This window comes from Spinacia oleracea, chromosome 1 (genome assembly GCF_020520425.1).
Source record: "Spinacia oleracea cultivar Varoflay chromosome 1, BTI_SOV_V1, whole genome shotgun sequence".
NCBI lineage: Eukaryota > Viridiplantae > Streptophyta > Magnoliopsida > Caryophyllales > Amaranthaceae > Spinacia > Spinacia oleracea.
In genome coordinates this window covers 128,629,438-128,644,352 of record NC_079487.1, presented here as the reverse complement: position 1 = coordinate 128,644,352, position 14,915 = coordinate 128,629,438, and the positions used below count along the sequence as shown (strand labels likewise).

At 36.3% G+C, this 14,915-nt stretch overlaps 2 protein-coding genes across 2 annotated transcripts; one reads left to right on the top strand and one right to left on the bottom strand.

Annotated features, from left to right (window-relative positions):
• Nucleotides 1-281: 281 nt before the first annotated feature.
• On the bottom strand, nt 282-6,437 carry LOC110794529 (uncharacterized). Its single transcript, XM_021999504.2, has 3 exons — nt 6,125-6,437; nt 1,607-1,934; nt 282-735 (listed from the first exon to the last, which is right to left on the bottom strand). The coding sequence occupies exons 1-3, from the start codon at nt 6,276-6,278 to the stop codon at nt 507-509; spliced, it is 711 nt and encodes a 236-aa protein (XP_021855196.1). The 5' UTR covers nt 6,279-6,437; the 3' UTR covers nt 282-506.
• A 2,387-nt stretch (nt 6,438-8,824) lies between these two features.
• On the top strand, nt 8,825-12,444 carry LOC110794582 (uncharacterized). The gene is made up of 6 exons (XM_021999557.2): nt 8,825-9,128; nt 9,241-9,437; nt 10,510-10,590; nt 11,221-11,457; nt 11,698-11,775; nt 11,861-12,444. The coding sequence occupies exons 1-6, from the start codon at nt 9,014-9,016 to the stop codon at nt 12,110-12,112; spliced, it is 960 nt and encodes a 319-aa protein (XP_021855249.1). The 5' UTR covers nt 8,825-9,013; the 3' UTR covers nt 12,113-12,444.
• The last annotated feature ends 2,471 nt before the right edge of the window (nt 12,445-14,915 follow it).

Sequence of the window (14,915 nt, the reverse complement as noted above, 5' to 3'; positions counted from 1 at the left end):
AATTTTTATACTATTTATACACTTGTACTAACTTTGACCATCAATATCCTTAATTACATATTAATAAAGATTATAAAAATTAGATATTTTGAAACTATAGATTGAGATTACCCCAATAACAAAATTTATCTTTACGTATTAATAATAAATTTGGTCCAAGTTTGTAAATGAATAGTCTGAAAAGTCAAAATAATATTGTGAAAAGTCAAAACAAAGGTAATCCGTATATCAGGATTACGGGTGGCATGTGTATAAACATAACATCTGAAAATATAACAAAATTATGAAAAAAGACTTTATTTCCAACTAATAATAATAAGTGGAAAGTAACAGAGACAGGGAAGTGCTGATGCTTAGTGCAGGGCTTGCACTCTTGCAGGCTACAGAGGAAAACAAGATACTTTGATCTGCAATGTCGTATACACCTAGTCATTTTTCTTATACAAACAAATTTATACTTTGTTAATCTTTTGAACCATACACAAAAGTTCACAACAAAAGAAAAGTTAAAGATTCAGAATCTTTCTGGACAACTGCTCTTTGGCTCCATCATGACCATGACCATGACCGTGACCGTGATGATGATCATGATCATGAAAAATGAGAGTTAAGATTCCTACCAAACACAGAACAGAACCAACAAGAAGCTTGTCGTATCGCTCCACCCAGTGAAACTTCAGTTGACTTGCACCATAATATGAGAGAGCTACCAAAGAGGTCATCACAGTGATAGTACTGCATAAAACATCATCACCCAATAACCAACCATTATCAGATAACTTTGACCAGATAATGTTATTCCCATATATTTTTTCAGGAAAGGTGACACTCATTTTGACATTCTAGGATTCTAAAATGTTAAATGTGACAATTAATTCAGGATGGAGGGGGGTACGATGGGAATAAAGACAGGAAATTGATGGATTGTTTACGGTCTCTTACTACAAGATTATTTCATAAATGCAACCATAATACAAGGGACTAAGGCTAGATGCATAGACTATGGCAGCTTAAGATGACACCTCAGGTTAGAAATGTTGGCCTGAAGTGCCAGCAGCCGAAATTGGCTTCAAATTTTGGGTTTCCAACTGATTTATTGACCCACAACCAAATAAATCCCGACATAGCAACCCAATATCCAATTAGCATCTGGTCAAAAGTAGATCTAAACTAAGAACCAACCCCAGATTATTTTTGAGGTGTGTACTCATCTTTTTGACCTGAAGTGCAACTGATATGAACCTCGTCAGAAATAGACAGTACTGACCAGTTTGACAATCCCAAAATGCCTCTTCAACGAAGATATTGGCATAATCTGAGTGTCAAGAATGGTAATATAAAATGATGCACAGTGCATCAGTAAATTGTGAAAGTTGATCAATTGTAGTTACAGTCATGAGTCTCTCTCCATTGCAAGTGATACAAAAAATAGAAAAAATAAATAAGGGGTGAAATTGGTGAGAGGAGAGGGAAAGCAGACAGAAACAACTGGAGCAACTATATTATCAGCAAAGCACCTAAACAAGCAGCCCGTACAAAACCAACTCTTTAGCTGGGTTGTTAAGTTTGTGGAGTCCCAAAAGTTTATCAAAAGTAGGGATTTTACCTGAATAAAAGCACTATGATGGCTAGGATCATCATCGAGGATGAATTGCCGACAGCTAGAAACACTGGAAGTGTGGTTGCACAAGGTGACAACGCAGGCACTAGGACAAGTCCAGCAACAGCCATTTTCTCCATGGGCTGATGATGAGAATGACTATGACCTCCCCTTCCTAATAGAAATAACATGATGTAACTTCCGCCAAGAACCACAAGTAGCAAAGAAGCTAGCTTATGCACAGTTTCTTCCCCCGCGATGGTATTGGCCATGGTTACAGCTGTTATGCCGAGAAGTGCAGTAGATATCACATGCAAACATGCTCCGAATACAGCTGCATGAAGAAAAACGTCAGGTATAATGAGTTATCAAAGGTATAAGGTATAAGGTCAAAGGTATAAGGTCTTCTAAAAAGCTAAAGCCTGCTTGATATGGATGATGTGGTTGAAGCATATGATATTATGATAATATATGCAAAACAATAGACATATTCACAAAAATAGGACTCCAGTGTAGACTCTAAAATTAATGTGCAATTTCGCACTTCACAAAATAACATCCTCTCCGTCTCTCCGACAGTGCAACCTTCAGATTTAAGTGATGGAAAACAGACATGTCAGGTACAACTACCCTCTCCCCTATACACATACCTAATTAAAATTCCTAAAACCCGTCATCTTAACCACCCATGGGGTATATATCCAACATCCATACCCGTCCAAGTGGGTACAAACCAGCATTACCAGATTCGTTGGTACCCCCACGAATCTCAAAACGGTTTAAACCTGGGCTTGCTTCTAGATTTTCCTACGGAATTGACTTTTATAGACGCAGCAGATGGCACTCGACTTTCTTCTATGTTTATATCCTCGTAACGAATTGCCTTTCTCCGGCGACCCAATTCGCTGGGAACCAAATCTCTAGTATTGTCGTGCCGAATCCCAAACCCTAGTTTTACCGATTGAAAGGCAAGGAAGGCGAGAGAACTCGAGAAGGAAAAATATTTCTGGCTTTTGTTTGATAAGGGAATACATGTTGATTGCAAACATCACTTGTTGTTGTCGTTGTTCTTTCGTCTTCTCTAAATCTAAAGTTCAGCTATCAAGTGGATTTCATTTCTTCGATTTTTCTTCACGTGTGTTGGTGCCTTACTCTTGGTGGTGGACTGGTGAGCTTGGACTTCTTAATTTTTATGCTTTTATGACGGATGTGAAAGGTTAATTCACGTGGGGGTTTTTTGTTTCTTTATTTTATTAACTGTTTTTTAGTGCGAGTATTAAAATAAAAAAAATTATAATATCTTTTGAACAATTTTTTGATTTGATCGGTGACAATGAGGATCTCCTACGACGATTCATGTTAGCTGACCCCAAAACATTTTGGGACTAAGGCTTTGTTGTTGTTGTTTGAACAATTTTTTAAAACAAAAGAGTAAAAAAAAGTTCCAAACCCTTCTCGGGAACCTAAAATGAGCCAACCCGCGAATCGTGAACCTTGAATCTGTACCCTCCACCCCCAAATAGAAATTCACTACCCACCTATACCCTCTTATTACCCACTTATACCCGCGTATTACAGTATTTCTTTATAAAAAAACGATGAAATGGTTGTGTTCTTGTAGATACAAGGTGGGGGTTAGGCGGGCAGATGGGTGGGTACGAAGAATGCAGATCGGTGCGGGATACGGTGAGCGGATATGATATCAAATTCACCACCTACCCACTCCTCATGGAATGTATGAATTTTGATATTCACAACTGCCCACTACACACCAAAGTCATACCAACACCTGCTCCAAATGGAGTGGATGCGGCACAAAGTCCGCAACATTGTGCCCACCTGCATCCTAGTCCCTACTACGAAATGGGACAGGATTTGTGGATCTATAGAACATGTCGAATTGAAACCAAGACTACAGAGGGATGATGCTCAAAGAGTGATTCATCAACTGCAAAATGTTCAAACACCAAACAGTGTGGGAGAAAATGTCAACAAACCAAAAAACAAAAAATAACTTCTTTCTGGCAGTAAATTGTTTGAAGTTGAGCTAGCTCACAACAACTTTGAAATGTCTAAGTTCCCTTTATTTTCTGAGACAGTTATACAGCTGGGGTCAAGTGTAAGGTTTGGGAGGCAGTGGACGGCTGGACGCTTCTTAGTTTGTATACCAAATAGTCACATGATAGCTACAGCCTACAGGGTATGAGTTTCTTTAGCTTAGCCCTACTTTTGTATGAGTGGCAGTGTGGCACCGCCTTTTGTGTACTGTATTTTTAATAAGCCTTTTCTATTTAAACCAAAAAAAAAAGAGGGCAGAAAGTTGTGTTTTATGTAGTACTTCTACAAAAAGAGATTAGAACATTAATCTACTTGCAGACAAACAAAAATATCAGCCAAAAAAGGAAAACGCTCTCAAAAGCAGGGAACCAAGTAATCTAGAGATTACAGTAGACTGCTAGTGTTCTTACTTCTTAACTTGGTCATAACATGACCAGGATGGTTTACTTGAAAGTTGAATGGTGACCTCTTCTCTGCCAACCAATCCTTTTATCGTTTAAGGAACACCGAACACATCTACATATCTACTCATTATTTCTAATTTAGAAGGCAACCAGCAGTCTTCCCTTCTTCAGATTCATTCGATAAAAACAAATCATGTTCACCATTAAGGAGGAAAAAGCCTTCCCTTTTTTGCATCTAACCAAAATCTCTAGTGAATAGCAATATCCTCCAATGCCAGATTATAAGTGAAGGTGTAGCATATATTACATCCTGATATCGAATCAAGTACTCTTTATACTAACTTCACCCCAAAACCAATATTTTCCTAAACACAACAGTCAATTATGGTCAAGTTGGATGCAGAAACCAACATCAAAAGGCCTGTCCAGTACCATGGCATGCTGGTTGCCTGGTCCAGGATAAAGACCCCATTTGCAAAGCAGCTAACTGTGTTCCACACAGCCATTTGGTAGCAGTGTCCATTGAAAATCTGTCAACCTTAGCAAAAAGAAATTTATTGGCCACAAGGACCCAGAACTTTGCATCAATGCATAATTTCATTGGTCAATACTGACTTACTGAAGTCCTGCCGTCCTAAGGTCTCATAGCATAGAAAGGGGGAACAAAAGCTCTTTTTTTTGACAGGAAGAAAGTACATAAAAAGATAATAAGCAACAACTAAAGGCAGTAGCACTATTATCGGCCTCTACTGCAATATCACGAACCTCTGATCTTTTCCAACTCTAATCATTCCACATTAGTTGAGACCTTGCACTAGTTGCACGAAACTCATAATTGACAAAGCAATGCTCTTGTCAACCTTATAGTATATTCAGCCTTCTTCCAAGCTTCTAATACACAATCTGGAATAGGCAAAGGATACAATGATAATGAATATGCAGTTCTCTTTCTTCTTCTGCATGATATATCGGTCTATAAATTGTAGAGTCCAGTCACGTTGGGTTATCAATTACGGATTATGAGCTATTAAAAAAATCGCCTCTGGATTTCTACTCTCACCCTAAAAATAACACCATTTCCTGCCAACCACGAGCTCCGGATAGTAACAGACATCATACAACATTCCCCAGAAAACATTTAAATCCTTAATAAGCCGGAGAAATAAATCCACAAACCAATTTTTGAACTCCAGATTAACATGAGCATCCATTTTCAATCCTAACCTGCCAATAACCCAAATTCTTTTACACACTTAAATTCCCTGAACCAGGACCTCCTCTTCATTGAGACATGAAGGGAAAACTTCTTTCTACTTCAACAGCTCCTTTTCAGTTCCAATGCTTACCCTCGGAAAGTTACTCTGAACCTTATATTTCATATCATTCACATGGGAAATAGTTTGAGTTGCCAAAGCACCTTGAAAAATCTTTACAACAAATTACATTTGATGAATAAAACTGAAGACAAACAATCCCCAACCAAATCCTATCAATCATTTACTAAAAAAAATGTGAACTCGCCAATGTCGGACTCCACTGTGGATTTTGGAGAACTATTAAGCACCGGATCCCAGACTTTTAGAAATACAACAACTAATAATCCTCAAAAATCAAATTACCCCCTCTATGGCTCTATAATAGATTTATTTGAGGAATCATTACTCTATTGAGGATAAGTTTTTCTGGCGAGAAACCATTGATTCGTCTGACAACAAAAATCGTCCGCAGTACTCAATTATCAACTAAAATGAACAATTCAAGTAAAACAAACAAGTATGGGAAACTATACAACTTTATCACCTATCAAAATTCAAAAAAAGTCCAAACTTTATCAGATGGCATGTCAATTAAACAAGTTACACAAACATTTTGTCATATTTACCACATCGTATCATAAATGGCAGCTATATCACCCCCATCAATTAAGCAATTAATACAAAGATTAGAGCAAACCCAGAAGATTCAACAACAACGGATGCTGGATTCAGCAAAAAAAATAAAGAAACCTAATTACTAAAAAAAAGTAGTAATTGGAAGACGATGAAATGAAAAGGGAGCTTACTGACTAAAAGGGTTCGAGAAAGAGTCCATTTTTGCGCACGGCCGACGATGGAAAAGGGTAACCAATGAGTAGGAATGAAGGAATGAAGAAGGGAAACTGTTGCGATCCCTCCGATTGTTGATAAATCTTCAGGTCCTATGCCTTCCAATATCATTTTTAAGATCCACCACTCTAATTTCTTGCCCTAAATTTACAAGTTTCAAACTTAACAGTTGCAAACCAGAATCATCTCTCTCTGAGTTTTACCCCTTTTCTGGCGTTTGATTTCTTGATTATTGGCTTGTAATTGCAGCAAAATCTGATAAGTTCTTTTTTAACAATAAACCCACAAAGTAAAATAAACCGACTAATAGGTAATGAATCGTCCATTGGTTCAGTGGTGAATGAGGCTGAGTTACTGAGTAGGGAGGATCCCGTGTTCAAACCCCGCAACAACAATTGTGAGGAGAATTAAACCTATCCATCCGGAACTCGCTCCGAATTCGTAGTAGAACCAAAAAAAAACTAATAAGTAGAGTTGGCCACGTGATTTAATATTTCACTAGTGTCTGGCCAGGGATGTTGCTCTAGATTTTATTTTCAGTGGGGTTTACTTTTTGACTTTTTTGTAAATATTTGTGTGTCGTGATCAGAATGGCGTGGTGACGTAAGATCAGTAGTTGGTCAACAATCATTGAATCTGAAACCCAATATCCAAACATCAAAACAAACTTGAATCATCTTCTTCGTGATTAGTTGATTATTATACCTTCGTCAATGCTCTTTATCTTCCGTATCCATAATTACGTACATTCCATTACCTCAAGTTTTTTTGTTTTTCAAGCTAAAGATTGGAAGGGAAGGGGAAAATTATACATTTATAAAGTTATTTATTCCCTTTATTTTATTGGCGTTCATTTTTCTTTAATTTATAATTATTTATTTTTGAAATATTACATTTTGTATGAAAATATATACGGAGTAATAGATATTGTAGCTAGCTAGCTAAGATGGTAGAGCAAGTAAAATGAGACGTATGGAGTATGCTACTTCAAATATTATTTATTGGAAACATTAGTAATTAGGTTCTTTATGAAAGTTGCTTGACATGACACATTCAAATGTTCAGTATATTTGATTGGTAAGATAGCCCCACAACTGTTTTACCACTCATCCAAAAGCTCATTTCCTCTAACGTACGAGTCTGGATTTTCAGGTAAATATGTTCTACTCCTGCTCCCTAATTTTTATTTACTCCTCCTACATTGTACTTTGTATTATTGTACTTTGTACGATAAATTTCAATATTAGTCTAATCATAAGTTCACAGCGGAAGAAAGTCTAACCACATACATGCCTATTAATTTACCTGACTACAACGATAGATTTTGTCTTAAGTCTTAACCCTTACGTACTTTCTTATGTCTAACTAGTGTTTTGATGTTGTATTTACGATTTACTAATATTGACCGTACTGTATTATGTCTTGCTAAGCTAGCTAGTATTTTGATTTTAATTTGTATTTTCGACCACTAATATTATATTGATCATACGTTGATCAATTTCATAATGTCTTACTTCTCCAGCATGGTATAAATATAATTATATTCTCCGCGTTCAACCTAAAAAGACAGATTTTTCGTTTTTCGTATGAGCCACAACGCCCTGGGGTAATACAAATTACAGTTGGGGATCGAAGGATGATTCTAAAAAATAAACTACCATATGCAAGTCTTCAATCTAAACCATTAGACCAAAACATCATTCATATCAAAAAGCAAATACGGGGTATAAAATATAATCAATTCTAAAAAAAATAAAATTGGTTGGTCCATATTACAAATTCATACCACCCTCGCATGAATTTCCATTCCTAACTCTAACCAACAATCCTTTGCTTACATTAGGGCATGAGCAATAGAACAAACCTCTACAAACCTTTCACCAATAATAAACAAAAGTTTGTCTAGGGGACCATCTTTTGCAAATCCTCCACAAAGCCTTTGGATTTAGAGGATAGAATATCATATGAGATAGAGTTATGTTATATGATATGAGATAGAAATCTATAGGACTTAAAAGTCCTACAAACTAGATGTCCTACACTTCGTAGGATTATTAAGTCCTATAGACTTCTATCTCATATCATATAACATAACTCTATCTCATATGATATTCTATCCTCTAGGATAACTACGTTATCCTTAACACTTTGCCATGTGTCAACTACTCCCGTGCATCAACTATTCCATTTGAGGTTTGTATGAGGTTTGTTTTTACAAACCTCAAACAAACCTCTTTATTTGTAACCTCATCCAACAATAGCAAAGTTTGTTAACAAACTACCCCACAAACCCTTATTGCTAACGCCCTTACTGACTTGCAAAGTTACTGCCTTCTCTCTCTCCATTTCAATTTAATGGTTACACACTACTTACACTTAACTTTTACACGTATGTCGATGTAAATATTTGATGGATTGAATATTACTCTAATATCTCTAAAAATTATGAACTATATTAAAACAGATCAAACAAGATCACAAACGACTATAGAGTGTTATTATTTCCTTACGTATAAATCACAAATGATAAATTTAAAACAATGTAAAAAAAAAAGTGTAACTATTGAATCACGGAGGGAGTACGAAATGAAACAACTACAGTTTTTATTTTATTTATTTTATTTTTTTTACGGGCAAAACAACAACTACACTGCTACAGTTGTATAGCAGATTAGCAGTATAGGTGATTGGCGCGAAAAAGAAATTTTCAGAAAGCCAAAATAAACAAAGGGAGCTCAAATTAGGGTTTCTCTCCTCACAATTGATTTCCCCCTTTGCAAATTTCCACCCTCCAATTATACTTCTTGTCGCCAATTAGGTCTTGGGGATAAGAAATCGTATTCAAAATGCCGGAATTAAGCTGGAAGCACCACACTCTAATTCAGTCTCTACTCTCTCGCGGCCCTCTTAAGGCCGATGAGTTCAACAAAATGTACGAGAAAGTTACCGGAAGGAAACCAGGTTTCGATCTTCTTTCTCCTTCTTTTAATTCTGTTTCTTAAAATTTGAGTTATAAAATTAGTATTGTGAACCCTAACGCCTCTGAATTTGTAATTGTAACCGTTTTCTTCAGGTGTTAATGACAAATTGTTTAATGATTATTTATTGAAGATAAACAAAGAGCTTTCCTTTGTTCAATTTGAGTTGCGAGCGTGTACAAATCAGTATGATGGCAAAGTTTATTATGGCGTCGTCAACAATGTCGCTGACGAACAATCCAAGCTTGGCTCTAAGTACTCAGTTCCTCAAATTGCCTTTTATAAGGGAATTGTAAGCCACATCTCCCTGTGAATTTCAGTTTTTTCTTCAATTTAATGAATATGTTTGTTTTTGCCGGATTTTTGGTTTATTGGAGACTAATTGAATTACTGAATTGCTTTATTCACATATTTTGTCTGCTGTGTTTAAAGGTGGGGGTGGGGCGGAGGAGGGTTAGTTGTCGCTGAAGGTTATGCTTAAGTTTTAGGGCAATGTTTATTGTACCATATTCAATTGACTTAGGTATAGTACATTGTATGTTAAGTGACTTAAATAAGTTAAGTGGTTAAATCAATGGATGGAAAAATGTGAGAGTAGCTTTTAAACCAAATCTAATGGTACTGTTTTTATGATGTCCAAAAGTGTGGGTGCCTTGGAGCATGTAAATTGGTTAACTCTTCAAAAGAGCTCTTGGAGGACTCTCCACTCTCTCTCTACCACTATCTCTCTACATGATACACTCAAGAATTCATTCCTAAAAACAACCAACATTGGTTGGTTTCTCAAGTGAGCTCTCCAATCTCTTTTTACCATTGGTGGTCCATAATTAAATTGTCTTTTTAACCAAAGTCACTATCCACTTTTCAAAGTTACTCCCCACTATCCACTTGGGCAAGAGCTACTTTGAAGTAGCTCTCCATAAAGAGCTACTCAAGAGCCCCTCAAGAATCACTCAAGAGCCCATCAAGAACCACTCAAGAGCCTCAATGTTGGTCAAGAGATAGTTCTTGTTGGAAAGCTACTTGGAGAGCCCCAATGTACATGCTCTTATGCTTGGGAATGAGAGGGGGTAGTCTCTTTGTGTGAATTTCATGTTACAATGTGTTTATTCATGATAGGTTGAACGCAAAATTAATGGTTCTAAGTTGGAAATTTGTTGGTTATTTGGGGTTTGCTGTTCTGAGTAGTATGTAAGACATCATGTGGGTGGTGTGGTTTTGAAATTGGCTAATCTGTGCTAGACAAAACTAGCTTTGTTTGGTTGTCATGAAATGTATGATGGAAAGTGGAAAGTGTAAACTGAGTGATTACTCCTAGAATTTTTGTTGATTTGCTGACTTTTGCTTTTAATGTCTAATGACAGATAGAAGCAATTGCACAAGATGCTGCAGGCCAGGGTTGCATCACTAATATTGATGCCCTCCATATAAAATTGGACAGTCAGGTTTGTCAACTTCTCTCTGCAGATACCAGTTTTCAAATTTTGGGAATCTAGTTCGTTATTAACTATACGTGCTCCTCGTCCTTTGATGTTTTGTCCTATTGATTTACAATACATTTCCAGTCAATTATGATGGCCCCTCCACCCCCCCCCCCCCCCCCCCTTTTCTTAAGAGTGGAATGGGGATCTTACGGCCCAAAGGGATAATACTATGAAAGAGATATGGTACAGGTAGATGGACCATGACATCTGGGATCCAGGGCTACAGGGTGTGGATGTTTGTATCGACTGCTGAATCTGTTAAGTACCTGTGATCCTCGGCCTTAAAGATGAAATAGTTATCATTTACTAGCTTAAATTTGTTCATGGGAGTGGGACGGTGTCAACTTGTTTTATTTAGACTTGTTGGTAATTATTGAACTCTAGCTTCATATCAGTGATACCTTCTGCTGGCGTTTCATATACTTCCAGTCTGATGTTTCTTGCTAGCTGCTTCTGTCTGTACTCTCTAATTCTCCTTTTGCTTAGTCAACTTGAACGTAGTAGAGTATGTGGTGGCGTCTTTGTTGTGCTAGTCCTACTCTTAGATTGTACTTATTCTGGTGGATGACAATTGTTATGGCTAAGTTACAGATCCCTAGTGGTTCACAATCACAGTCAGAATCACAGTTCCAGGATGTGCCTGCTGCACTGAGGAATTTCTCAATGTCTCAAAAAGAAAAGGCTCTTGAGGAGTTTGTTCAGGATGGATGGCTCACCAAGCTAGATGGTAATATTGGACTTGGAATTCGATCATTCCTTGATCTCAAAAGTTGGTTCCACCTTAATGAGGTCCCTTCATGTGAGGTTTGCAATGAGGCTGGGGTGAAGGTAGGCTATTTCTGTACCTTAGGTTTTTACTTCCTTATTTCTTAACTGTTTCGTTTTTGTGGATTAAATTTTCTCCCTTTTTAAGTTTTAACTCTCTTTTCCAAAAGAAGTTATCTTGAAAAAAGCTTCTCTTCCTATAAACTATATGTCAGAACTGAAGAGTTTGCATCTGTTCAAGTTTTCCTTTTAGCACTGAAAATTCACCAATCCTTACGTATTTGGGTGCTACTTTTCTAATAGGCGGATTTGTGCCCAAATGAAGGTTGTTCCATCCGAATTCACAAGTATTGTCTCGTTAAGAAGTTTTCTCAAAGAACGGTAATACATCAATCTTCAGGTGGCCTTGTTTTTTTAATCAGGCTATTCGTGTTTGATAAAAACTATTCATATGTATCATTTTCAGGTCGAAAAGGTTTGTCCTGGTTGTCAAAAACCTTGGCCATATACAGTTACCAAAGCAGAACTGAAAGCAGAACTGGTAGAGAGTGAGGATGAGGATGAGCAAAACGAGGCAACAGAGGGGCAACCTTCAAATGGAAGTCAGAGAAAAAGGAGAAGGAACTCCCAGTTTCAGACTCAGACTCAGACTCAGGATTCCGCAAATGGTGTATCCTCTAAGACAACTAGATTGAGGAGATCTTCCCGCATTGGCTAACATTATCAATATTAACTTTTAGGAGCTTTTGGAGATTTGATTAATGCATAGTTTAGTGTTGTAAATAGTTGTCTGCAACTCCCGAAGACATTGTCATTGTCAGAATCAAAATCGTGCTGCAAGGTAGAAAACATAGCCAAAGATTGGATTTCGGGTATCACTGAGATCAGTAGCTTCTTCTTGGAATGAGTTTCTAGGATTTTTACCTCATGTAGCAAAAGGAATTTTAATGCTTATGTAATTATTTAGTGATCTACTTCTCCTTCTATACACTTGAACTTATTGTGAGTATTCCATCGAAGTAAGAGTTATGGTCAATTTGTTTCCTAATATTAAGACTTAAGAGCAAGTTAGATTAGTCTATAAGCAAGTGTTCGTTATTGGTGGTGGATTGGTGTAGGAGTAGTTAATTACTTTGCGTTCTAAGGTATTATTCGATCATGACTAGATCATGGGATGAGTTATTGTTGTTCTTCCCTGTGTATTAATGTATGTAGCCAATGAATCATTAGAATAAAGTAAGAATAGTTTGTTTTCATACTTATTGTTTTCTTTAATTATTCTTAACAGAAATGGCCTCTGCTTTGGAAGCTTGGTAGCCAGCGACTTATAGTGAAAATTGATTACAATTTACTCCGTACGTACGTTCTATTAGTGATCGTTTAACTGAAAATATAACGAAATATTATATCCGTCTAATTTTACTTACTCCATTTTCTATAACAATTCATTCTTATGAAGTACAAATTGTTATTACGCCCGCCCCATCAAATCCATAGCCGAAATAGCATTCATCAAATCTATAGCCGAAATAACATTCATACTTGGTACAACATAAAACAACATTTTGCACTTTATTTCCTTGTTACTAGTAGCTTTGAAATTAGATCAAACTACACACATGTTTGGGGCTTTGACAAATTTGAAACTACCGGAAGTTTATATAAGATAAAATAAGGTTGCGTAGTTGTATACTTGTATGTAGCACGATCTAGTCGTAACATGAAGGTTAATAAGCACGGCAGCAACAAGTTGGCTCAGATTGTCCAGACTCACAGCAACCCTTGGCGTCGTAGGAGTATTCATGGTGACAAATTTCTTCGCACGTATCCGGTTCACATTCGGATGCAGATGTGTCACACCCAAGTACTGGGCCTTTGCACTGATCATGTTTTCCATGGGGTAAACCCGCTTCCAAACCAAATGGTATTGCTAATATACCTGTTTTCACCATATACAACAATCCCAATGTAACATAATTAGCATATTGTAGGGGTACGGGTACGGGTACGGGTACGCACATCAACTGACCCTATCGTATTGGGATTAATAACACTTCTAAATTGTTTTGCAGCAAATAGAGAGCTCTTTTCGTCTATAAGATTAAGAACATAATTGTTTAAAAATAAATAAATATTACTCGTACTTTACTATGTATTAAAAATTAAGGAATGAATTAATAATATTTACCTGAAGCGATAATAAGGAAAAATAGTATGAACATAAGAGTGATGTCTCTTGAAGGTCTCATGGCTAAGACTATAGATGTATGTATGTGTCTATTTAGTGGTTGTTTATGAATACTTTGTATATAGTTGTGAGGAATTTCAATAAATTAACACGAATTATGTTGTTAGAATGCATGTCCCTTTATACTACTTTTTTTTTTTTTTTTTTTAAACATGAGTGTTAACTTGGATGGAAAATTATTGTTTTTCAAAAAGTGGCAAATTAAGTAAGAAAATTGATTGATTAGGAAGACCCATCAATAATTTTGATTTGTTTCTTTTGATATGTTATATTGTATCATGATTTTTGTTTATGGGTTTGGGATGGAATCTCAAAAGATCAACTACAAAAAGGTAAAAAATAAATTATGAATGATCACTTACTTTAAAATATAATTACTTTCGTATGATGTTTTAGCTCAATTAAATACAAGTTTAGTAGCATTGGCACATATTAAGACCTATCGTATACAAACCTTCAGTTTTAACCACTAAATCAAGACCTCACACATTGAGTCTTAAGTTGAGTTTTTTGTTTTACAAGACGTAATTTAGATTTTGTCAAGACTCACTCCATCCATTATTGTTGTAAATTGTTTTGTCTTGACTTAAAATTAGGTAACGCATATGTTAGCAAAACTCAAGTCTTAAAACTTTGGGCTATTCAAGTTCTAAAATCAATCACATTAGCAAAATTTTGAAGATGAAAGATTATGTTACCACTCTACACATAAAATTTAATCGTTAAATAGGACTTTGTTGACTCATACGAAATTTCAGCCTTAGAAGACGCTTCTCTTAACTTCTAACCATACAAAAAAAAAAAATTACCGATACAAGAAAAAAGGTACACTTAATAATATGGAAAAATTGTCAAAAAGTACCTTGTTTTTAGGTCGGTTTGTAAACTGGTAACTTATTGCTTTGATTTTGGCAAAAAGCACCTTGAATGAAAAAGTTGTGTTAAAAACGAGGCATTTGGCCAAATTCCGGCCAAACAGTCAACATTCCATCCATTGACTTCACTTTCCCTCCAAAAAAAATGTGCGCGTAACACACTTGACAAAGCAAATCGACGCACCACTATTTATGTTATATGAATAGGCAGTAACACACCAAAATTCTCATATCCAAAGGTGCCATTTGAGTGTTTTGGTGGCAAAAACTTTGATTTTGGTTCTTATACAATTGCGCGTGTGCAACTCGCTATTTTCCCATATAATTTTTGCCAATAGTCGGAGTCAATGGACGAAATGTGAACTGTTTGGCTGGAATGTTGGCCAAAGATCCTATTT

Coding starts and splice junctions, on each gene's coding strand:
- LOC110794529 (XM_021999504.2), bottom strand. CDS start 6,278: ATGATATTGGAAGGCATAGGACCTGAAGATTTATCAACAATCGGAGGG. Junction 1,935..6,124: donor TTCTCGAACCCTTTTAGTCA/GTAAGCTCCCTT, acceptor TTCTTCATGCAG/CTGTATTCGGAGCATGTTTG. Junction 736..1,606: donor ATCATAGTGCTTTTATTCAG/GTAAAATCCCTA, acceptor TGTTTTATGCAG/TACTATCACTGTGATGACCT.
- LOC110794582 (XM_021999557.2), top strand. CDS start 9,014: ATGCCGGAATTAAGCTGGAAGCACCACACTCTAATTCAGTCTCTACTC. Junction 9,129..9,240: donor AGTTACCGGAAGGAAACCAG/GTTTCGATCTTC, acceptor CGTTTTCTTCAG/GTGTTAATGACAAATTGTTT. Junction 11,458..11,697: donor GCAATGAGGCTGGGGTGAAG/GTAGGCTATTTC, acceptor CTTTTCTAATAG/GCGGATTTGTGCCCAAATGA.